This window comes from Pelobates fuscus, chromosome 6, assembly GCF_036172605.1.
Source record: "Pelobates fuscus isolate aPelFus1 chromosome 6, aPelFus1.pri, whole genome shotgun sequence".
NCBI lineage: Eukaryota > Metazoa > Chordata > Amphibia > Anura > Pelobatidae > Pelobates > Pelobates fuscus.
The window spans coordinates 267,200,221-267,225,999 of NC_086322.1; the positions used below are offsets into that span (position 1 = coordinate 267,200,221).

The 25,779-nt window shown below is 41.7% G+C and overlaps 1 protein-coding gene across 3 annotated transcripts in view; it reads left to right on the top strand.

The window, feature by feature from the left end:
* The first annotated feature begins 698 nt into the window (after positions 1-698).
* The window catches only part of STAC2 (SH3 and cysteine rich domain 2), a 553,559-nt gene continuing 528,478 nt past the window's right edge, over positions 699-25,779 (top strand). For 2 of the 3 annotated variants that reach the window (XR_010091276.1, XM_063459104.1), the window contains exons 1-6: positions 699-1,992; positions 20,016-20,319; positions 23,177-23,274; positions 23,390-23,474; positions 24,846-24,964; positions 25,136-25,208. Coding sequence is in view for 2 of the 3 variants with exons in the window: in XM_063459104.1 (XP_063315174.1) it covers positions 1,900-1,992; positions 20,016-20,319; positions 23,177-23,274; positions 23,390-23,474; positions 24,846-24,964; positions 25,136-25,208 (772 nt within the window). In the remaining variant the exon portion in view is untranslated. The remainder of the gene's footprint in view (positions 1,993-20,015; positions 20,320-23,176; positions 23,275-23,389; positions 23,475-24,845; positions 24,965-25,135; positions 25,209-25,779) is intronic. The other variant, XM_063459105.1, reaches the window with a different exon arrangement.

The window sequence follows — 25,779 nt, forward strand, 5'->3', positions numbered from 1 at the left end:
AGCAATTCTTTTCAGATGCACGAACACACAACGTCATGGGGACATCGTGAGCTGATGACGCAAAAGTGTTGGAAAGGTAAGTGCGTATTTCTCCTCACTCTGAGCCACTTAACTCACCACACGCTTTAATCTCTAATGGTTGTCTTTAGGCACAAAAAAAAAAGAAAAGAATTGTTTGCTTTGGAAAACACTCCCAAATTTTTCCAAAAAACAGGGAAAAAACTGCTAATTAAAAGAAAAAATCTGGGACATTTTAGATGTTTTTCATAGGAACTCGCACTGGAAGACAAGACGTTTTTTTTAAAAATTTTATTATATATATATTTTTTTTGTAGCTTTCACCCACTACAATATACAGAGGGCAGGGTGTTACTAAGTAAACCGGGAATATATTGTTTGGGGGTAATATGGGCAATTCTTGTGTCAGTTCCCCACAATCTGCAACTTGATGGTTAGAACACACATTGTATGTAGTGTGAATGGGAATGCCAATAGACACATTGTGACAGGCAAAGTTGTATCTGCTTTCTAATTGCATTTGGCACGCTCCTATCCCCGACAGAAAGATGCACTCAGGAGAAGGAGCCAATCACAGGCAAGGGTGTGTTAAAGGATTACCATATGGAAAGCAGGGGGAATAATGGCAGGGGTGGGGTTAAAAGATGACAAGTGCATGAACATCGGAGAACAATGAGACAGAAAAAAGGAGAAAAGGATTGGCAATGACAATGAACTGTTAGAGTAATATTACAAGGACAGGTATACAGGTAGAGACAGCGACAGAGCTCTGTAAGGAGACAGTGAGGGACATGGGACAATAGGAATTAAAGAATGAGTGAGTTACAGAAATAGGGGTTACAGGAGGTGGGGAGCAATGTACATAGTACAGAAAGAGAGAGAGAGAGAAACAATATTGGACTGACAGAGAGACAGAGAGAAAAGGGAGGGAGGGTTTGCAGCAATGACAGTGAATGGGATAGACAGACTGCAGCAGTGACTGAGAAGGAGAAACGATAGAGGCTGCAGCAGAGTGAAAGAGAGGGAGGGAGAAAGGGAGAGATAGAGAGAAAGGGAGGGATTGATTGCAGTGGAGGGAGAAGAAAGAGTACAAGAGGAGACAGCGGCAGGATTTGAAGAAGGAGAATGCAGTCATACTTCACCATCATACTACCAGACATTAAGAAGAGCGCGGGCATTCTGTGAGACTGGCAACGAGAGGGGAGATACTGGCACTGCGCTGCTATTCAGGAAGAATTGCTGTGCTCGTTTCATTGAAGTAATACTCCTTATGAAGCTTGACAGGTCTGAGGAATAAAGGACTTATTAGGAGAACTACAGACAGTAACAAACCAAGAGAGCATTCGGGATTTGTCGTATATAAACCCGGAGGACGGGCACAATCAATTAGACATACTGAATCCTAGAGAATCGTACAACAGCAACAAGAGGAGAAAGCAAATCCTGTGAATAGTACGACTGCTATAGAAAATAACCTGAATAGGAAAGACTCTTTGAAAGAGCACCTCTACCTATTTCATAGTTCGGTCCCTGGTGAGACTACGAAGCCAGTCATAGAAAGAATAACAAGGAGTCAAGTGGAACCTGGGCTACCCCAAACATATCAGAGCATGTGATGTGTACCACTCTCTGAGAGCACAAGCAGCGGAATACAACATCACAAAATGACATATCTTTTCCAGCATTAAATATAGATGTGACACAATAACAAACTGGCTAGTCACAGCGTGGCATTACAAGGTGAAATATCAGACATTGTATTGGCATTAGATTTGACACATTGCATCATAAAGTGCCATATCACTGCAGTGACATTAACCAGAGTGACGCCTCGCAAAGATCTTTCTCCGTTGCTGAACTGAGTTGTCAACACTTGTCACCATGACAGAAATAACAGAGATTGACCCACAAAATTCAGAGCACCGGTTACCGGGGACTAGCAACACCGGAGTGTGCCGGCTTCCTGAAAGCAAGGTATCTTCAAAAGCAACAAACATTTATCACCAGAGTTTTTTTTTTCTTTAAATCTTTTTCTGTTTCATTTTACTATCAACACTGTCAGACTCTTTCTCTTGAGTATCACCAACAAACCCACCCTACTTGATTAACATCAAAAGCACTTCTATCCATACATGTTCCATCCGAAACATGACATGTAAACATATCTCATAACCCAAACCAAATCAGTCATAATACTAACCATTACAGGTATCTAATCAATCGATCAATCTATCCATAGACTATTATATCAATAAAATAGAACATGCTCTAATTTTATGTACTGGAATGTGGTTTTACGCGCATGCAACTGATCTTCTTTATAGATAATTCAACTTTCTCCTATATTACCAAAACTTTTATTTACAACATGTAGTACTCCAGTTTTCTCTCATCTTAGCAATTTTCCTAACCAACCTCCCGACACCCCAATATGCTTTCAAATTACTCACAATTGTTCTCACTATACTCCATCTTCCTTTCAGGTTACAAATTCTCTACCACACCAACATTTTTCCATCATATCAATTCTTCTACCACAAAACAATATTCTAACTCGTTTTAGGTCACTATTGCTCTACCATTATACATCATACCAATTTTTATACCACCCCATAACTCTCCAACCTTCTTTTGGCTTACCAACGCTTTATAATTGTATTCTTTATACATGCAAATTCTCATGCCACACTAAACAGTCAACTTCCTTTCATGTTGCCAGCTCTCTATCCATTATTTTATTGTTTATCCCAATTCTCTTAGAACCCTGAACAACATTGCAACCTTCTTTCACTGTATCAATTCTCCTACCATATTGGCACCGATCCAGTCTCCCCTTACCTTACCAGTTTTCCTGCCACCCCAGGAACATTCCAGCCATCTTTCCATCTTACATCTTACATTAAACTACATAATAATGTTCCAACGTTACTCCATTGTAAATATTTTTTTTACCTCTCCAGCAATACTATAACATTATCTTAACTTACCAATCACCCCTAGCCCATCTGTACTTAAACTTTCTCCTGTGCAACTTAGCCATATTTTTTCCTTCCAACCAACGACTGATTCACATTTATCCAAACTGCTTCACAATTTAATTTTCTACCACCTCATTAACATTTTGAGATGTTTCAATGTTTCATCTAACCATTTGTTACACACACTTCGGGACTGGAGCATAACCAGAGAACACTTTCTGAATCATGTAATAAATTGACCTTCAAGACTGAGCCTCAGAGTTGGAACAACCATATATCAACATTACATTGTTATATTTATAGCACAGGTATGAAAGGGTCGGAATAGAAGAATGCATGGGGAAGAATCCATGGAACAACTAAAACAAAAGTCCCAAAAATCAGGTCAAAAATGCAAATCTGACGAGTATATCACATGCAACATATAATGGTATGAGTCACAAATTTAGGCAGAGGTAAACAACCAATTGGAGATAAGTATAGGAAAGTAACACACAGTAGTAGAGTAGAAATGTTGAAATAAATACTAGAGTAAAAATATGGTTTTATCATAAGGCAAAAATACAAAACAAATGTATTTGTATAAACCTGTAAGATTGCGAAATGGATTGTAAGCACAATAGTAAATATAATATACAATGCTTCTGACGTTATTTACAGAATAATTTGTTGAAACGGTTAGTCTTCCAGAACAGGAGATCATGGACATTGCATGACACCAACATACCAAGTCTCCACCATGAGTCATTCAACCCATAACCATCTTTCAAGCAACTTTTTCAATGTATGAAATACATTCTACCCCACTCTCCTCAGAATGTGAGTTTGTTTGAGCAAGACTCTCACCGCCTTCTGTTCCTGTATGTCCATCGTCTCTTGTTGCAACTACTAGTGTGTTAGTGCTGTGGAATATGCTAGTGCGCTATAAACTAAACTATAGTAATAACAACTATAGTCCGGCATCTTCAAAGATTAGCAACATACATTCTTATTTCCTGAGAAAGAACTATGCGGCTGTAGTCTAGGAACAGCTTTAGATTGAGAAGAACTTCACGAATGGCCATCTGCTGTCCTATATTGGCACCATTTTCCTTGGGTATTTCACTAAGCATATGGTGGACATTATTTCTAAAGTTCAATCATGGGGAAAGTGACAATAGCACAGTAATCATGGTGGATAGAAACAGAATGTTTCTGCTCAACTCCATATTTAGAACTTTGCGAGACTAATGCTCTTTAAAAATAACTCTATCTTGCAAACTAGAGTTTTAAACCTGCCCCCTACACATTATCTACACCCTAGCACATACTCACATACAGGTAATACAATTATACTGTCATTCTAACCAAATATTGATAGGCACAGAGCATGGCTTACATCTCACTGTCATGTTAGGGTTTGATTTATGAAGCCCAGCATTTTATGATTCAGTTTACAGTTGAGTGTTGAGTTGAGTGAGAATCAAGTTTAACTGTAGATCACTTGGCTGATGCTTATATGAAAATGTTCCTCAATTTTTTTTTCCATCAAGTGGCTTTCAATATTCCTCTCTGACTGAGATAGGATCCAAATTAAATCAAGGACATATTTCATGGGAGAACTCTATCTGCACAAAAGATGATGAGAAGTTTTCTGGAATTTTGTAAAAAAATTAAAAGAATACTCTAAGCACCAAAACAACTTTAGCTTATTAAAGCAGTTCTGGTGTATAGATCACGCTCCTGCAGTTTCACAGCTCTATGATCCTTCATTTTAAGAGTTAAATCACTTTTTTGTTTTGGTTTATGCATCCCTAGCCACACCTCCCCTGGAAGTGACTGACACAGCCTGCGTGAAAAAAAAATTGTGACAGCACAGTGTGTTTACTTTAAAAGTTTGTATATCCTACTCTGTTAATTGAACTTTAATTCACACACATGTGACTCCTGCAGGCTCTAACAGACAAATAACAGAGCAGTAGATACAAAATTCCAAATTAAACAGAATGTACAACAAACATTGGATCTCTCTTTACAAGAAATGTGTAGGAAAACTATAGGTCACATGCAGGGAGGTGTGGCTAGGACTGCATGAACAAAGTTATTTATCTCCTAAATGTCAAAGAATGTAGCTGCGAGACTTCAGGGTCATGGTCTATACACCAAAACCACTGTATTAAGTTAAATTTGCTTTGGTGCTTATAGTGTCCCTTTAAATTCTGTGCATACAATATGTTAAAGAAATTGATAGACTACATCTAGATCAAGAAATATGTTTGGTTTACTTCTGTGCGCTTGTTGCTATTCACCGCTGCGCCCACCACCATCATTTTGAGATTTATCAACTGTACACCTTTTTCATACACCTAAAAACACATCTACAGGGAGTGCAGAATTATTAGGCAAGTTGTATTTTTGAGGATTAATTTTATTATTGAACAACAACCATGTTCTCAATGAACCCCAAAAACTCATTAATATCAAAGCTGAATATTTTTGGAAGTAGTTTTTAGTTTGTTTTTAGTTATAGTTATTTTAGGGGGATATCTGTGTGTGCAGGTGACTATTACTGTGCATAATTATTAGGCAACTTAACAAAAAACAAATATATACCCATTTCAATTATTTATTTTTTACCAGTGAAACCAATATAACATCTCAACATTCACAAATATACATTTCTGACATTCAAAAACATAACAAAAACAAATCAATGACCAATATAGCCACCTTTCTTTGCAAGGACACTCAAAAGCCTGCCATCCATGGATTCTGTCAGTGTTTTGATCTGTTCACCATCAACATTGCGTGCAGCAGCAACCACAGCCTCCCAGACACTGTTCAGAGAGCTGTACTGTTTTCCCTCCTTGTAAATCTCACATTTGATGATGGACCACAGGTTCTTAATGGGGTTCAGATCAGGTGAACAAGGAGGCCATGTCATTAGATTTTCTTCTTTTATACCCTTTCTTGCCAGCCACGCTGTTGAGTACTTGGACGCATGTGATGGAGCATTGTCCTGCATGAAAATCATGTTTTTCTTGAAGGATGCAGACTTCTTCCTGTACCACTGCTTGAAGAAGGTGTCTTCCAGAAACTGGCAGTAGGACTGGGAGTTGAGCTTGACTCCATCCTCAACCCGAAAAGGCCCCACAAGCTCATCTTTGATGTTACCAGCCCAAACCAGTACTCCACCTCCACCTTGCTGGCGTCTGAGTCGGACTGGAGCTCTCTGCCCTTTACCAATCCATCCATCTGGCCCATCAAGACTCACTCTCATTTCATCAGTCCATAAAACCTTAGAAAAATCAGTCTTGAGATATTTCTTGGCCCCGTCTTGACGCTTCAGCTTGTGTGTCTTGTTCAGTGCTGGTCGTCTTTCAGCCTTTCTTACCTTGGCCATGTCTCTGAGTATTGCACACCTTGTGCTTTTGGGCACTCCAGTGATGTTGCAGCTCTGAAATATGGCCAAACTGGTGGCAAGTGGCATCTTGGCAGCTGCACGCTTGACTTTTCTCAGTTCATGGGCAGTTATTTTGCGCCTTGGTTTCTCCACACGCTTCTTGCGACCCTGTTGACTATTTTGAATGAAACGCTTGATTGTTCGATGATCACGCTTCAGAAGCTTTGCAATTTTAAGAGTGCTGCATCCCTCTGCAAGATATCTCACTATTTTTGACTTTTCTGAGCCTGTCAAGTCCTTCTTTTGACCCATTTTGCCAAAGGAAAGGAAGTTGCCTAATAATTATGCACACCTGATATAGGGTGTTGATGTCATTAGACCACACCCCTTCTCATTACAGAGATGCACATCACCTAATATGCTTAATTGATAGTAGGCTTTCGAGCCTATACAGCTTGGAGTAAGACAACATGCATAAAGAGGATGATGTGGTCAAAATACTAATTTGCCTAATAATTCTGCACTCCCTGTATTTTCAACCATACATTTCTTAGCCATGTATCTTGTTCAAGGAATACGTGGTATTGCATTCATGTATGCTGATTCATGGCAGATCGACTTTAAATTTCCACAACCCATTCCTACCCAGTTAAATTTGGTCTTTTTCACTTTATTTAAATGAACCAACAAAGTATTGCCAATTGAAATCTCATCAGTAACATGTTGCATTTCTCCAGCACCCTCTATAACCACAAATCACGTTACCACCACTACCTAGCTAACATGCTAGGGTTAAATGTCTAAATTTGTTAACAACTTTACCCTTATGCATCTAGATTATACGTGTGCTTACCATTCTGTTAAGTACTTGGATGTATTCATTATGGATGTGGACATTATAGTAATGAGTTGAATGTTAAAATGTTGCGACTAGAAACTTTGTTTTGATTCTTCTTGCCACACCACTACAATTTTGTTGGGAATGATTCCAAGCACTCAGAGTTGCCATGCCAGGGTTCAATTTCTATGATAGAAAAAGTAAACAAAGTATTATCAGTTATAGTTAAACCATAGGCATGTATGGTGACTATACAGGAAAACGGATTATTAGCCACTACAAGGCTCAGAGCTCGGTAGTTAGTTGACACTTTGCATTCCGTTTCAGTGTACAGGTGTTTCTGGATATAATATCCCCACCCTACCAGAATGAACCCCTCTCTTACTAGCTTTAAAAAAAGAGATGTTGGTTTTGTTAAAACCGGTAAGATGGTTGGACAGGTGGAATTTAAGAATGTCTAATTCAACTCTACTGGACATACATACTGGCACACAAACACACAATGACACACACACATTTATACTGACAGACATGCTGACACAGACAGACATACTGACACGCCCAGACACAAACATACTGACTGGCACACTGACACACAGACACATACTGACACACACACATACCCTGACAGGCATAGTGGCATACAGACACACACTGACAGACATACTGACATCCCCATTGACAGGCATACTGACACACACACAGACACATACACTGAAACACAGAAATGCTGACAGACAACCTACTGACACACACATACACTGTCACATACTGAGACACACAGACATACACTGACAGGCATACTGGCATACAGACACACACTAACAGACATACTGACATCCCCATTGACAGGCATACTGACACACACACAGACACATACACTGAAACACAGAAATGCTGACAGACAACCTACTGACACACACATACACTGTCAGACATACTGAGACACACAGACATATACTGACAGACACACAGTTATACTGACACATTCCCACTTTTAAATCTACTCCCTATTTCCTACCTTGAAGGATTGCTTCCCTGGTGTCCAGAGTGGTGGCTGAGGCTGTTGGGGGTTGCCGACTGGCAATCCGTACCAGCCCTCCTACTCTCTGCTTCCCTGGTGTGGTCTCTCCTGCGCGTCTCTCTCTGGGAGGAAGTGACTCACGGCAGTCACTTCCTCCCATGCTCCCAAAAGACAAAGGGGCCCGGTTGTGCTGTTTAAGGGCCACAGTGGGCGACCGAACCCCTGCTTGCAAACACCCGTCGGGTGGCCCTTAGTGCATTGGCCACCCGGTGGGCCTCCTTAGTGTGCGTCCATAGGATCAGGATGCACCAGGGGCCCGTGGGTGGGGGGGGGTGGAGGGAGAAAGTTGTTGAGGGCAGCAGGGCCCACGTGGCAGCTGCCTTGGGCCCCCTAGAAGTAAAAGGGCCCGTGGCAGCTGCCCCCTTTGCCCCGCGTTAAAGATGGCCCAGACTCCAATGTAAAAAATACATACATACAAATATATATCAAAAAAAGCAAAAAGACCCTGCACACAGGCAAGTTGTAGATAGAAAGTCCTAGATGCAGGACTGAAACGTCGATCTTTTAATGCATACCCAATAAATATTTTGAGGTTTTAATGGAAGACCGTGAGTGCAGATTTTTCCCCATTCTACTTTTATATATATATATACACATATACACACACACACACATATATATATACATATACACATATATGTGCCATTTTTATGTTTAGATTCAGTGCCCCTTTTTTAAAAATTCAAAATAGAAAAAAAGCCACAAACAACTCAACTGGAACAGTCTCTTTGTAGCCAGTTTGGCTTTTGTGAGATAATCAGGATTGAAGATCTGTCTCCAATCCAGTGCATCCCACTGAGAAGAATTGACGTGAAAAAAAATGCCGTGACCAGCCAATCAAATGCTTCTCACAGAGAAGCAGTGAATCTAGTGCTTTATGATAATAAGAAGCATTATTGTTGTGCGTGATGATGCGGAGTGTGAGGATATCCAAGAAGGTGTGCTCTCGGACAAAAATAAACCTTACTGTTTCTCACAAAAGGCAATCTTTTGCATTGTTCAAGAAAATGGACAGTATATATACAACAAAATTGTGCAGCGGTTTAGTGGTTTTCGTGCTTAGAGTGTCCCTTTGAAGGGTGTGGATGTGCAGTGTTTCTGCTTGAATTTCCAATTGTGTGCCAATAGCTAGTTACACTCCCCGCACATGTGACTGCCTAATGTCAATTTTGTGCATATTTTACATCTGTTGTCAGTGCACACTGCACACTGGTGACAGATGTTCATTGCTCTTCCCTTGCAGGCAGAGACTGCAAGAGGGGTCTTTTGTCTCCTATCCCATTCACATTTTTTTTTGCTGCAGCCCTTCCTCATCCCTTTCCTGGCTCAGAGAGCGTGCATGCGCTCTGAGACAGTTAAATGCTCCAATCAAAAACTTCACAATGATTTAAAAAGTGGGAGTGCCGAGCAGTGACTGTGTCTTCTCCTAACGCTGGATTAGGGTAAGTAAAATCTTGTTTCAAAAGTTTTTTTTTTTTTTTAACCTTTTTTGGGGGGAGGGGAAAAAAACCTAAAGTATTCAAAGAAAAAAAATAAGGGGGGGGGAGGGGGGTTGGATTAACCCTTTAAATCTATGTGCAGCTACTTCTGTTTCAATTTTATGAGTTTTCAGAATGATGGTGACATAGTTGGGAACATTTCATCTGTATTATCAGTATTTTATTTTATTGGCACATATAACAAGACCACAGACTTTGATACGCTTAGTAAAAGAAATTATATGGCTTAATTTGATGGACAGAAATAAAATGATACAGTCGGTATTACTTTTCAAACTAGATTATGTGGTTTCTATACCAAATAAATAGGTTTTACTGACTCTCTCTTTGCTACATTACATTTACTCTCACCTACGCTTTATATTAAAAAAAAAAGTTTTTTTTTAACCCTATTTAAAAAAAATCAAAAAAAATCCCATAGTCTTTTTCTAAATCGATCTTTGTATTTAACCTTGTCAGGTTGAGTACTTAAAACTGTATAACATACATCTGATGAATCACAGTAATGATCTTACAGGAAGTGCTGTGATTAATTCTCTTAATAACAGCTTCTTAAATATTCTATAGGATACAGGCCAGCCTCTATTCTGTCCAGATACTTAACATGAGTCATTAATAGAAGGCCTCGTTTAAATGGGTGATATGGTAATCTTATAACATTTTTGGAATGTTAACAAAAGCAGAACGTACAGCATTTATCTTGACATTCCCTGGTAGGATGATGGTCCCTGTGCCACGGAACACAAAGGGTCCAAAGGAGAGGAGAAATAGCTACCGATTAATCAGATCACGTCACCTGTGATAAATGACTATCCGTGTTTAAAAACTATGTGTGGTTGCTGACAGTGCAGTCAGCAAAGCGTTGGTGGGAGGGAGAGTGGATAAGCGCCAGATGGGGTCAGGAATGAGAACTGAAGCCAGAACAAAATAGGATAAATTTATCTATAGCGAAGGTAAATGGCGCAGCCAATTTATGTTACGCCAAGCAGCAGTGGAGAGAGACTATTTCGAGATTGGTCCTGTGTTGATATACACCTAGGATCTCTAATTGTGGTAAGAAGAGAGGCTGTGACAAATAGCTGGATTCTGGAAAGGGAGGGTGGTGAAAGGCTCAACCTTGGTAGTGAGTGACTGCAGAGATTTAAGATTGATGGATTTGTAGCTTACAACGCAAAGTGTGTGCGGTTGTACAATTTAGTAAATGTGTTTGACACAGGGGTTAATTGAGATCCTGTAGGAGACAGAAAGCATGTTTGTGCTTTATTTTTATTTTTTTGGAAGCAATATGAACAACAGCCTTAAAGGGATACTATAGGCACCCAGATCACTTCATCTCACTTCTTATCTGCCATTTAGGAGTCAAATCACTTTTGTTCCTGTCCACGCAGCCCTAGCCACACTTTTCCTGGATGTGCCTCACACAGCCTGCATGAAATGTTATTTTTTTTCCATTTTCAAGCAGATGTTAACTTGCTTTAGAAATGTTTTCACACACACACACAGCTCCTGCAGGGTCTACAAGGCTGTTAACACAGCAGGAGATACGAAATTTCAAAACAGACTAAACATACTGTGCTATCAAAGTTTAAACATTAGATCTCTCTTATTTGCAGTGGTTAGGAAGGTGTGACTAGGGCTATATAAACAAAGTGCTTTAACTCCTAAATGGCAGAGAATTGAACTGTGAGGCCACAGGGACATGATCTGTTAATCAAAACGGTTTCATGAAGCTAAAGTTGTTTTGGTGCCCAAGTTAAATATATAGAAAGTTATATCATAACGCTGTTCAGCTATGGCTAAATCAGGGAAAACATCACAAACGAAGAGGAGAAATAGAAACATTGTTTACATTCTCCTCTTCTCTATATGCTTTTCCTATGCCAGGTGCAAAGGACAGCGCTTTTAACAATGACTGACAGGGAACTAAGATGGAGGCGCCCAGTTGCAGGATAAATAGGTGTGTATTTCTGCTTTTAATTTTGAAACCTAAAAACGACATATATGTCCCTTTAAATCCACATGGCTTCTAGATCACATTTATTGTACCTATTGAACCACTAAACAGTGAGCTGTAGTGAGTTGATACCAGATTTGTAAAATTTACCATTTATGATTTTTATCTAGAAAAATCACATGTATACCACACCAGCACCTGTGTGTTGGTGCGTCACAGCTGTGCAATGCTCTGCTAAGGCTATGTCATAGTAATTACAGGGTATGTGCGGAGACCAATGTGAACATGCTTATTAATGCACACTGTGACATGTAATTATATGGAGGAAGCCCACGCTCTGTCATGCACAACCCCCCCCCCCCCCTTCCAGAGCCGGAAAAGGTAGAAAGGCACATAATGCCCGCAAAATGCACCGGGCTACATCACCCACTGCCACATTCCCAATGAGACACAGAGAGTGATGTGAGTTGCAGTATAGCAGCCGCTAAGGTTCTGCAAATTGTCGCAATACACGTAGCCAAATAAAGTGTGTCTGTTGTCTTGCTAGCCTCTCTCCCTCCTTTTTTCTGTAGTTATGTGTAATGCCTCTCACACTGCACTAAATTAAACAAAGCTCAAGTTTAATGATGGACAAAAAAGAATTCAGTATCACAAGGAAATTTATATATATATTTTTAAAACATTTTTTTTTTCTCAGTCACACTCAACATATAAATCACCTTGCAGTGTTCCCGTACCACCCCTTATTCCCTCAGTGCCCACATAGTAGCCTGATCAGCTTTCCATACCAGGAGATGGATGACAGCTTAGCCTGAGGTCACACTTGGCACACTCCCAATGTCTCCACAGCTAGAATCACTTACAGGATGAGTGGATGTGGTAAGACGAGCTTTACAGGATGACTGTAAGGTTTTTTTTTTTTTTTTTACCTTCTTTTTTCCCCGACAATGAATTCTCTTTAGTTATGTTGTCATTTCTGTTTATTTCAGCACGTATTTTATATAAGCTTAAATAGAATTTTCAAGAACGTAGACAGTGGACAAAACTCATTTAGATCACTCTTTAATTAACCCCAGTTCAGGCCTCAAATAAATTTGATCTCACAATAGAGACAAAACTTTTAGAATGTCATACAATGCAGCATTTGGACGGACCCATCTCCATTTTTATCTTTACTTTATCCATTTTTATCTTTACTTTTTATTTATAACTCATGCTGACATTTTGTTTGTATTCGGGCTTCTGTTTGCTCATCTGTCATCTACTTTGGTTTTCTAGCCCTTCCCAGATAATTGTAGATTATGCTAACGTAGTGTACTTATAATCTTAATTTTAATAATGACAGGAGGCGAGTATTTTGCATGACTTTCTTTACTCATGCTTCCAGCAGCACAAGTCAATCATTAAAACTTTAAACCAATCATAACAGTGCATAACCATATAAATAGCCTTGTATGTCACATGATTTCCTCTTTCTTTGGTGACAGACTAGTCCATGTATTGTCTCGAAACAACAACAAAAAAGTTCGTAAACATAAAATAGTCCAAACTTGTTCCATGGTAGTTTCAAACTGATAACTCCTAACGGTATTGGAACTTGATTCGATAACTTCCACAGCTGATGTGTCTTATCCGGAATCCATAACTGTCATCATGCTGCAAAAAACAGAAACGAGTGTAAGAGGATGGAAGTAGACTTATGTCCACATGGTATCATCGTTACCGTGTTTATCCATACATAGTATCATAAATGTTAATCTATCTGATATGTACTATCTAGAATACCATAATACAGTCTATTCTCATCTATAAACCATTAACTAATATCAGACAATATACGGCTATTACCTCAAACTTTATCCCTATTCTCTTGATAAACTATAATAGTCATAACTGATCTATAAAACGTTGACATAAGACAACCCATAGAAACGGGAGTGGAGGGTGGGAAAATACTCGCCTCCTGTCATTATTAAAATTAAGATTATAAGTACACTACGTTAGCATAATCTACAATTTTATTACATGACAGGAGGCTTCATATTTTGCATTTTTAAAGCTGAGGTAATAGAGAGAGAGATGCGTGTGTGGTTTGACGAAAATAAAATAACTGGAAAGTATCTTCCCGTGTCCAGTCCGCGGAACGTAATATATCCGCTAGGGATGCTCCCGCCGAGAACGCTCGCGATGCGGCTGCGCCCCTGACCGAGTGGGCTCCGAAACCCGTTTCTACACCCGCTAAGGATAGGATCCAACGTACCCATCGCGCCAGTGTAGTGGTGGTAACCGGTTTATAAGGTTTGGTGTATGACACCAACAGTTGACCTCTGTTAAAAGCACGAAGGTTTGCTGTAACCTCCACGTAACGATTAAGTGTGGAAACTACACATAAACGGGGAACCGTAGGAAAAAAGGGGTAAAATATAGATGTCGAATTAGTTTTAGTTCTTCTAGACACCGTGAAGATAACCCCTTCTGGTGTTATAGAGAAACCGTTCACGTCGAGCGCTCGTACGTCCGAGACTCGTCGAAAAGAGACCAAACATAGTAGCAAGGTGAGTTTGGCCGACAGCTGCCGTAGGGATAAGTCTACGTTGTCTGGCCAATTCCTAAGTAAACTGAGGACCACCTCTACGTCCCACATATGATTATACTTAGGTTCCGGTGGTCTGGATAGTTTGATGCCTCGTAGAAGGCGACATACCAAAGGATCCTGACCTACCGAAGAACCCTGTATTGGCACGTGTGCCGCTGAAATTGCTGATCTTGCCACATTAATGGAACGATAGGATTTTCCCTCCGTGAAGAGGTTTGACAAATAATTCACCACTGTGGGAATAGGTGCTGTAAAGGGATCACAGTCTCTTCCCACACACCAGCGGGTCCATGTATTCCATGCTGATATGTAACTGCGTCGGGTACCTGGTGCCCAGGAATCCCATAAAAGGTCTTTAGCTGATTGCGATAGACCTTCGACGGACCAGGTTCCCCTGAAAGACTCCAAGCTACCAGTTCCAGATTCTCTTGTAGTATTAGTGGATGCGGTTCCCCTTGCGGGTCTGTCAATAGAAAGGGGAACGATGGTAGAAGTAGGGGATGGTCCTGTGTTAGGGCTAACAATTCCGGAAACCACGCCTGGCTCCTCCATAATGGTGTGATGAGTATCATCGAGATCTTGGTCGCTCTGATGCGATGGATCACTCTCGCTATCATCGCAAATGGTGGGAATGCGTACGCTCCCTTCGGGGGCCACTGTTGTAGGAAAGCATCCACCGCTTCGCATTGAGGGTCCGGCAGCCAGCTGTAATATCTCGGTAGCTGTGTATTCGTCCGTGACGCGAACAGGTCCACGATCAGTGGTCCCCTGATGTCTTTCACTGCTGAAAATATTGACGTGTCCAGTCGCCAATCGCTGCCGTCTCTCCAGTGTCGAGAGAACCAATCTGCCGTGATATTGTTGATTCCCGGTAGGTATTCCGCCTTGATTGAAATGTTGCGGGGAATACAAAATTGGTATATCTCTTTCGTCGCCTCTGTCAGGTTTTTTGACCGGGCTCCCCCCAGGCGATTTATGTATTGGACTGCTGAAATGTTGTCCATACGTAGTAAGATGCAGCAGTTCGTCATCTCCTTGGCCAGACTGCGAATCGCAAATGATCCCGCGATCAGTTTCAGACAGTTGATGTGGAGACCCTGTTCCTCCTGGGACCATGGACCTCCTGTGGATGTGTGGGCGCAGTGGGCTCCCCAGCCCCAAAGGCTCGCGTCCGACTCCAATACAAAGTCCGGGTTCTTCCCGAAGATGGCTTTGCCGTTCCAGGCTTCCATGTGGAGTAGCCACCATCGAAGTTCCGTCCGAGCTTCTGTGGAGACGGGAATCCAGTGGTCGTATGTGAGTCCTGCTCGTAGGTAGTGAGCCTTCAGTCTCTGCATGGCCCGATAATGGAGCGGGCCCGGGAAGATCGCCTGTATTGACGAGGATAGTAGGCCTACTATCCTCGCTAGTAGTCTGAGAGGTATGGTGTCCCTCCTGAGTATGCGTCGAATTTCCTTGCGAATGGCCGCTATCTTGGATGCGGGGAGGCGTAGAACTCCCGATTTGGAGTCTATCTCGAAGCCGAGGAACTGGACTATCTGTGATGGTGTCAATGCTGATTTTTCTCTGTTCACTACAAATCCTAGCGATTCCAGAAAATGCATGGTAAATCTCGTCTGAGATTGAATTCTGGATTTTGATTCGCAGAAGATCAACAGATCGTCCAGGTAGATGAGGCAACGTATGCCCCTTCCTCTCAGATGTGCCATGACTGGTTTGAGGAGTTTCGTAAAACACCATGGCGCCGAGCTTAGTCCGAATGGGAGACATGTGAATTGACACGGGCGGCCCTTCCAGATGAACCGGAGAAAAGGTCGACTCTCTCTTGCCATGGGGACCGACAGGTATGCGTCTTTTAAGTCTAGACGTGTGAACCAGTCGTGTTCGTTCAATAGGTCCCTCAGGAGGTGAATACCCTCCATTTTGAAATGGCGATAAGCCACAAATCCATTGAGTTCTCGTAGGTTGATAACTGGACGATAGTCTCCCGTCTTTTTCCTGACTACGAACATGTTGCTGAAGTAACCTTGGTCGTCTGCGGCGAATTCCACCGCTCCTTTCGCGAATAGGGCTCTTATCTCCGTGTCTATGATACGTAACTGAGTCTCTGACGCCCGTATGGGTCGTGGTCGTCTGGTCTGGTATGGTGTCTGGGTGAATTCTATCACGTATCCTCTCACGGTCTGAAGGATCCATGCGTCTGTGGAGATGTGTTCCCATTCCTGTGGAAAAAGGGACAGTCTGCCAGCAGTTAAACCAGAATGACATAACGGAAGACAGTTCGTGCTCACCTGAGTTGAATCGTCCCCGTCCTCTGCTCCGAGTGCCTCTGGTACGGAAGGATCCCCGTGTGAATGTGGCTCTTGTTGATGGGAAGAACTGCTGAGCCGCGTATGGACGGCTGGGGCCTGATGGCCAGAAGCGGCTGGTGGCTCGACCCCTCTGCCGACCAGCCCTGCCAAAAACACTCCGATTTGTTGGAGGGGTCCGAAAGACCTGTCTGATGGAGGATTGGGCCTTATTTAAAGTAGTAAATAGGCCGACGTGTTTCTTTAGTTCCGCCAGGAAGGGTTCTCCAAAGAGTAGTCCGTCTGCCCGAGGACCTAGCTCCTTCTTTCCCAGATCCAAGAGTTTGGTGTCTATCTTCAATAGAGCTGCCTTACGCCTTTCTGCGCACATGGCGGCGTTTGAATTTCCTAGGAGACAGATCGCTCGCTGTGCCCATTCTCTGATATCGTGCGCATCGAGGGGTGTCCCCTGAGTAAGCGCCAGGTCAGCGAAGTATAGTATCTTCGCCAGCGGGCCTATCATGTCTAGCATTTTGTCTTGGACCGACTTCATGCCTTTTTCAACTCCCTTTCGTGGGTCTCTGCCCGACCGGGACATAAACACCCCTACTGTGGTGTCAAACTCCGGTGTGATGGCAATTTTGTCAGGCAGTACGGGGCGCGGGCATTCTGCTTTAAGCTTAGCCCGGACTTCCTTATCCATTGGCTTCCGTAGCCAGAAATGTACAAATTGTGTCAAATGGTCCGGCAGGTTCCATTCGGACGATCTGGGGTGTCGAATCTGGCGAGGGTCGAACATGGGGTTGCCCGTCTCGTCTAGGAACACCCCGTCTTCGTCTATGTTTGTTTTGTGGGAACCCATGTTGCCGGAGTGGCTTGCCCATTCCTGACTCTGGCTGAACTCTCCGCTTTCCTGCGGTATGTCCTGCCAATCCTCCTCCTCCTCCGAGGGTGAGTTCTCAGCCCTCCATTCGTCCATTATCTCCAACAACGGAGGTGATGATGGTCCCTCCTCCCCTGAAGAGGGGTCTTGTGTAGGGGAGTGATCCAGGTGTCTTGACTGGCGGTTCCGTTTATGCAGACTTCCTCCCTCGTATCTTGGGAGATTCACACTGGAGCCCTTCCAGTGGCGTTTGGACGCCGCTGCCTCCGGCTTACGTTGTGTCGGATCTTTATCCTCCCTTTTTGATGGAGGTCTGGTGTCCGCCGCCTCTGGCGGTGACTGGGTTATCATCTTGGCCAGTGCCTTTTCCACCGATGCTGACACTGCAGCATTGATCATTGTCTGGAAGTCTACTGCTGATGTTGGGGTAGTGTCCGACATTATGTCTGTTTGTTCTTTCCTGTCTGTGGGGAGACAGAGTATACGTCAGTGCGTATATGGTTACACAGTGGCTTCCACGTACAACTGGGGTTCACCCAGGTACCCTGTCTTAACAGTCACTAGGGTTGTGACTAGTGTATCATAGAGGGTTCAGCCTCTTAGTGACCGGGGTGTACGGTCAGTAATGGTGGGACGGAGCCCGGTATTGGTTGGGACGGAGCCCGGGTAATGGTCGGGACGGAGCCCGGGTAATGGTCGGGACGGAGCCCGGGTAATGGTCGGGACGGAGCCCGGGTAATGGTCGGGACGGAGCCCGGTAATGTGAGGTATCGAAGACCTCAGTACGCTTGTAATGAATTCACCCTTTTAAGTAACTTGTGGAAGGTATTGCCACTGTGAGTTGCGAGGATCACCCCAGTTGTACTATGGAGGTGCCGCATACAATAAAGCGTACTTGTATGTATTTATTTCTTTATTATAATTATTATTGTCATATTCATTTATTTATTTAATCAGTATTTCCATCTGTGTGTGCACTCCTGTGAACATCCATTTCATTTGTATTGCAGCCTGAGCCTGATGGGAGTTATCCAGCTGGCTAAGTTTGTCAGCATATAGATCCACAGTGCAGTCTTTCCAGCCCAGCACTGTGACCACTTCCATTTACTTTCAAATCATTATCCTGTGTAAAACCTTTACACCCATATACATATGAACTTGGCAAAATGTTAGGAAAATTATGTGTGTGTGCCAGTTCGTGGGAATCACGAACTGGCGAAACCAAGATGGCCGCCGAGGATCTCGCGAGATCCAAGATGGCCGCCGTTCGCGTGCAAATTTGCCGTGCGGCCCGCGATCGCGGTCCGCGATCGTGGACCGACGGTATCGGATGGCACCCCCCCCGTGCCCCCCACCCACCCCTCAGTACCCTGGGACTAGGAAGAGCTGGCGGTTCCGCGTGATCGCGGTAAAACGCCGCGAATCGCGTGAGACCGACAGGCAGAGATGCCAGGGAAAACTGGGCTCAGAACAGTAAAACGGTTAGGTGACAACACATATATAAGGGTAAGGGGCAATCAGAATAAAGGGGGCTAACAGATACAGTATAGTGGCCCAAAGAAATAAAGGGGCCACAAGGTAAAAACTTTGCATAAATTGAAATAAGTAGAGAGCTAATACTCTGACCTGTGTCCTGGCTGGAAGCAGCAAAGAAAGAGGAAATCATGTGACATACAAGGCTATTTATATGGTTATGCACTGTTATGATTGGTTTAACGTTTTAATGATTGACTTGTGCTGCTGGGAGCATGAGTAAAGAAAGTCATGAAAATATGAAGCCTCCTGTCATGTAATAAAATATTGGTGGTTATAATACCTATTGTTAAATAATTGTCTTCTCTAACTTACTCTTCGACCCCCCTTTAATCTACACCTTGCAAGTTCTTGCAGATCTGCATACCAATGTCAACAATCAATTTTTTTTTTACTTTCTTCTTTACCCCCTGCATTTTCTATTTTTTTTGTTCTGTATTTTGTCCTTCCCCGGATGTCTCAACTTGTTGTCATTTATCTGCCATGGGCCACGGTCATTTTTTTTGCAAATCTGTACATATCTCCCACCCCTTGCCACCAATCCCGAGGGCCTGTCACATTACATCTGACAATTGGTTTATTCTGGGCGCCCTATGACCCCCTTTGAGGCAGATGGAATCAGTGCCTTACTGTCACACTGAACTTAGGAGAAAGTGCCCTGCTTGCGTTCAATTTCTCTTTTTCCACAAAACAAAGTCTTCTACCATTGATTTTCTGATTTCATCATTTCCATTGTAATAATTGATGATAATACCTATATCATCCATCAGTCAAATTGTTTAAATGATCAGTGGCCTCAGCCTCCACATTTTCTTCAAATTTTCCAGTGTATTTCTTCATGTACTAATTTTTCCACTTCATGCCTTTTCTATCTTTTTTTATTCTATCCAGAGGCCCATCACCTATTGCCCAAACACATTTTCTCACTCTCATATACCCTAAACAATCATTCTTTTGCCTAGCTCCAGCGTTTTCGACGTTCTATTTCACTGAAGACCATCCTTCGGAGTAAGAGTGTAGAGAACTTCTTTCAACGTCCAAACAGTGAACCAAAGGTCAATGCTGGTGTCCTTCTCAGTCCTCCAGTGCCAGCACCTCCACCATCACCTCCACCTCTACCCACTGAGGAATTTCCACCAACTGATCAGTCCCCGCACCACTGTCATAAGCCCTTGTCTCTCTTGCAACCTGTTCGTACTCACAGCTTCCATGACCATGTATTCAAGAAACAGTGTCCCTGCCATCTATGTCACCAGATCATTGTTGGTAAGTGACCGATAACCAAGTTAATATAGACATTTTACTTCCAATATACATGAGTGGAATTAATGGCCTTAGCGCTTTGTGGTTTGATGTCCAGAATGAAAATGTATCTTGTATTGCTGGAATCTTAGAAGAATATGAATATCAAGTAAATATATATATATATATATATATATATATATATATCCGAAATAATCAGCACTCCCAGGATTTGTAAAAAAATATTTCTCTTTACTCCATAAGTCAAACTCATGGAGTAAAGAGAAATACTTTTTTTTACAAATCCTGGGAGTGCTGATTATTTCGGTTCTATGTCTAACAGTGCAATCGAGCACCGGGTCTGAATTTGATTCAGTGAGTAGGAGTGCAGGGCATTTTTTTCTTTATATATATATATATATATGTGTGTGTATCAATGTCCTGGATAATCTGACATGGTAACTCTGCAGAAATCAGTAAATCAGAATATTACATCAGATTGTCTTATTTTGTCTGAAAAATGAGCCAATATCTCTCTACAATGCACTTATATAGTCAGTCATCCATAAAATGCATTAAGAACTATCTTCAACTGAACATACAGGGAGTAATGAGTGACCACTTGCACACGATTTACATTTAACTCACAAACACCATATAATCATTGTGGTTACAGTAAAATAGGGAGATGTCTTTCATTTACCCATCATTTATAAGCGTAACCTATGGTTGGTGCAACAACTAGATTTTTGTAGTCAGGACCATCAATATGTTAAGACTGATTGCTGTCACAATGGTTGGATCAATAAAATACTCAAGTACCAAATAGACAGCACAATAGAAGTCTTCTCTAAGACAAATTGAGATGATGTAGACTTATATATCAAATTGGGTGTGCATTAAAATAACATTCCAAGGAACATAGCCACTAAAGTGCACTAAACATTTTAGTAAGGGTTTGACTTCTTACGCTTCCTCTACTGCTTTCTAGTCTAAGCCAGAAGCTCACAGAACTAAGTTAGGTTTGGTGGTGTAGGGCTGAGCTCATTGGCTGAGTGACTGGCTGATGCCTAGCCAATGAGCTAGCGCTGCACGGCAGGGCTTAACTCAGAAGAGCAAAGAGAAGATCCTGTAAAGAGTTTCTGACTGTCCTAAAGGCTGAGAGGAGGCATTCCGCTCTAGTGGTACGGTTAGTGTAGTGGTACTTGGAAGGTTCTTTTCAATATATTTCGATATAAACCAGTGGTTGTTAACCTTTTGTGAGAGATACGTAAATTAATTAGATGCCATTATCTAGGCAAACTGTTATTCAATTGTGAAATGACCTCAGCAACCCATAATTCTACTGTTCCTATAAAACAATATAAAAGAACATTTATTATCCAATCTAATCAAATCTCTTTTAGACTCTTGCCACACAAGGTCACAATTGCTTAGGGGAAGGCAAAGCTGCTACTTAAAAACAAAAACAGAGAGTATGAGAACTCTGAGAATAAGCAAAAGGTTAGAGTAGCTTAGTAGCTAGCCCTTCAATTAGTCCCTGCTCAGGTCTCAACGCTTTTTTTTCTCACATTTATACCATTTGCACATCAGACTGATTCCATCCGAGGGCAGCCCAAAAGCAAAATGCCAACAAGTCTTCTCTGCACAAGAGATACGGCAACCTCGGATGATCATTTCAGGCCTCTTTGCGCCTAGTCAGTGAGGTATAGCTGATACCCTCTTAAGGCACAGTGAACATGCTGACCACATCTGGATTACCCGTCTAACTTTGGGAGACCCTGAGCAAATACAGTGCATCAGTAACAGATAATATGAGATGGCGCAAAAGTTGCTCACTCTGGTCTCAAAAGTGTAATGGCACAAGTGAGCAAAGAAAAAGAGAATCTATACCATTTGCAAAAACGTTTTCTAGACCTAAGTGTAAGCAGGTACTATCCGTAGGGGAAGCTAGAGTGTTTCTCTTAGCTTTTTCCTGTTCTCACAGCTCTTATATTCCCTCTTTTACTTAATCTAACTATATATGCCTGATAACCGAAAGGACCACTGATCCAAAATAACATTTATTGTGGGACAGTTGCCTGTGGCCTGATGAGATGGTGCAGCCTTTTTCAACAATTAAGACCCAATGAAATAACATGGGACCCAATTTGGGGTCCCATATCTGGAGATGTGAATATAGATATAGTGAAAGTGAGCCATGGTCCAAAAAAAAAAAAAGTAGGTTATATGCTGCTAATGTAGATCTCTCCCAGGAAACTAAGCATTGACAGTGGAAACATCTTGCATGCTAAGGAGGATCTAATATCTCAACCGCTGACCTGATCTTCAGCCTTTCTGTTACCGTGCTTACAGAATATAAAGTAATGTTAATGGCAAAATACGTGATTTCCCAGAGATCATGCAGGAGGCCGTCAGTAGAATAAAATATCACAAAAGGAAAGACAAAAAGGAAAGATCAACAGCAAGGATTGAACAGGGGCAGCAACAGTAGGCAAAAACGTTACACGGAGATTAGAAGAATTTCTATAATTCTCAAAGATACTTTTTAATCAGTTTACCATGTATTCGGGTAATTTTCTATTATCACTCATTACGAGTTTGCTTAAAACATACGCAGGTTGCATTGACATACATAAATCAACTACAAATTCACTAGGGAAGCCAAGTTTATAGACTTAATGGTTCCTGCACTTGAGATAATTTTCAAAGAGGCTGCCTGGGAATGTGATTTATGAACATATAGGATTAATTTCCATTTCTATTTGTCAATGTCCTTTTCAATTGCAGTTTTAATTATGTAAATATGAGAGTAGTTTTTTTTTACTATTTGGGAATGGAAATAATACATTGTGACTCCCTCCCCTTTGTGTGTTCCAAGGAAACTCCAAGCAAGGTCTGCGTTGCAAGATGTGCAAGATTGGAGTCCATCTGTGGTGCTCAGAAGAGGTATCCCACCAGCAGTGTCTGGGGAAGATGGTAAGGGAGAAACGTGATTGTTAGTCCTTGTTAAGTACTTCCATGCATTGCCTCATTTTTCAACTATTTCCTATTATTGAGAGTTTGCTATTCTTTCTTTCTTTTCTGTTTTCAGTCCACGTCTTTTCGGCGTAATTTCAGCTCTCCTCTCTTGATTAATGAAGTTCAAACTAGCCCAAAGGAGACCCCTGTGATACCTGGTAAGATATAGATATATACTGGTTTGTGGTTACTAAGGACCACCTGTTATGATCCACTGTCAGAGTGGTATTTTAAAATGTTGATGGTCACTGTAATTCTATAATGGAGTTTAATTCATTGGAGCGCATTATTATTACAGAATCGATCACAACAGTGCCCCATCTCAATGCGGGATGTAACAACAGACCTCTGTAACATGTTCTGCCCCACCAGACACATTGATAGTCCACTACCCTAAAGGGGTGATGCTGTGGACTTGCAGGTGTACATAATATGGATAATTTCCTAGCCCTAAATCTTGACACTGGGGTTCCCCCTAAGAGCACTACAAAGTCTCTGCACTATTATGAATATAGCTCCATTTTGACATTAAAAGGAAATTCTACGCACCGAAACAACTTTATCTTAAGTGGTTTTGGCATATAGTACATGCATTTGCAGTCCTACCGCTCAATTATTACCATTTAGAAGTGAAATCAATTTTTGTTTCTGTTTCTGCACACCTCTTCTGTCTGTGACTTTCACAACCTACACGAAATCTGATCTTTACTTTTTTAATCTAGTGCTCTGTTAATTGAACTTTTATAACACACAGGTGGTTCCTGCATTGTTTGACAGGCTATTAACAGAGCAGGAGATAAGACATTCAATATTTAACAGACCGTGCAATAAAGGAAGTTTAAATATTAGATATTTCTTTACAGGAAGTGTTTAAGTCGCATGCAGGAAAAGTGTGACTAGGACTGCATTAACAGTGAATTAACTCCTAAATCTCAGAGAATCGAGCAATTAGACGGCAGGGACATGATCTATACATCAAATACACTCCATTAGCTTAACGTTGTTTTAATACTTATGGTGTCCCTTTAAACATTGAGCCATTTTATGGAGTCGTTTTAATAGGCATATCAACTGTAATTACTCATTCCAAGTCTTTACTGAAAGCTCTAATCCAGGGACATATGCCGGACGTACGCTGAGGTACCCAAGGCACAAACATGTTTTGGGTTCCCCTAGTTAATGATATCTTGCTCCCCCATACATTGCCCACTTTCAGACTACTAAGAAGCCTGTAAGTAAAGCTCACCTCGACCTCTACATCTGTGCTCTTTTATCCATATTGTCACTTCAGCATACTCTGGAATAAAATGGTAGGCATGGGGAATTTAAGATGCATGCATGCTGTTGCCCACTGTCTGAACGTTTACAACAAGAGAGACAAAGGATTGAGTTAACCACCAAGAAAAAGGAAGTAACACAGTTCATTTTCAATAACATTAACATTCAATAACATTTTCAAATAAACACACAGCTTAACAGTATGTCTGTGTTAAAAGCAATTTTTAAAGGTAATTTTCTCTCTCTCACAGTAGCAGGTCCTAAAGGTAAGGTAGACCCCGTATATGAGACTCTACGCTATGGAACATCACTAGCCCACTTGAACCGATCCAGTTGTAGCAGTGTGTCAGAGTCTCCCACCCGCAGTTTGGTGAGTAGGAGACTGCATCCATGCATCATACATACCATATGCAAGACATATACTGTTACATGTATGTAAATAAATGGAAAAAATTGGTGTTGTATATACTTTAAATAGATTGCTTCAGCTTTGGTTATGTAAGCATACATCTTGTGCCAATAGTGTTCTCTTTGTATGCAGAGTGAGAGGGAGGAGAGGACTGACGATCCTGAGGGCAGCATTCAAAGCAGTGAGGAGAGTCCAAGCCACCCAGGTGAGATGGACAATACGGTAGAATGTCCTCTACAATGGTGTAATTTTTAACAATAATCTACATGGGATTCATTTAGGTCTGGCGATATACATTGGGTTGCATGAGTCCAAGAATAAAATGCTGCCCATGCCCAACGCACCAAAACTCTACTTCATGAAGGCCACACTCACATAAATCACTCCCTTCCCCTGACAATATATAAAGAAACTGTCTTCCATCAAATTGAATTGCCTCTGCTACCTCCACACAATAGATATTCCTTCTACCTTTATCTCTTCCTACTTTCCATCCCCTTATAAAATACTTTTTCTCCACAGATCTTAGCCACCATTTCAACACCTCACACTTGATAGATATATTTACCACAATCTCCATTACTGTTTCCTCACATCATCCCTCAGTAAATATTCAGTTAATAAATATCCTCCACCACTGCATTTTCCCTATGTTCTCTCAATGCCATGTCTTTGCCTCAAATTCTCCCCTGTGCCATATTCTCCCAATTCATCTCCACCAATATTTTTCATTTGAGGGCTCTTTGCCCACTATGTTTTCCTTATCCATCCCATCT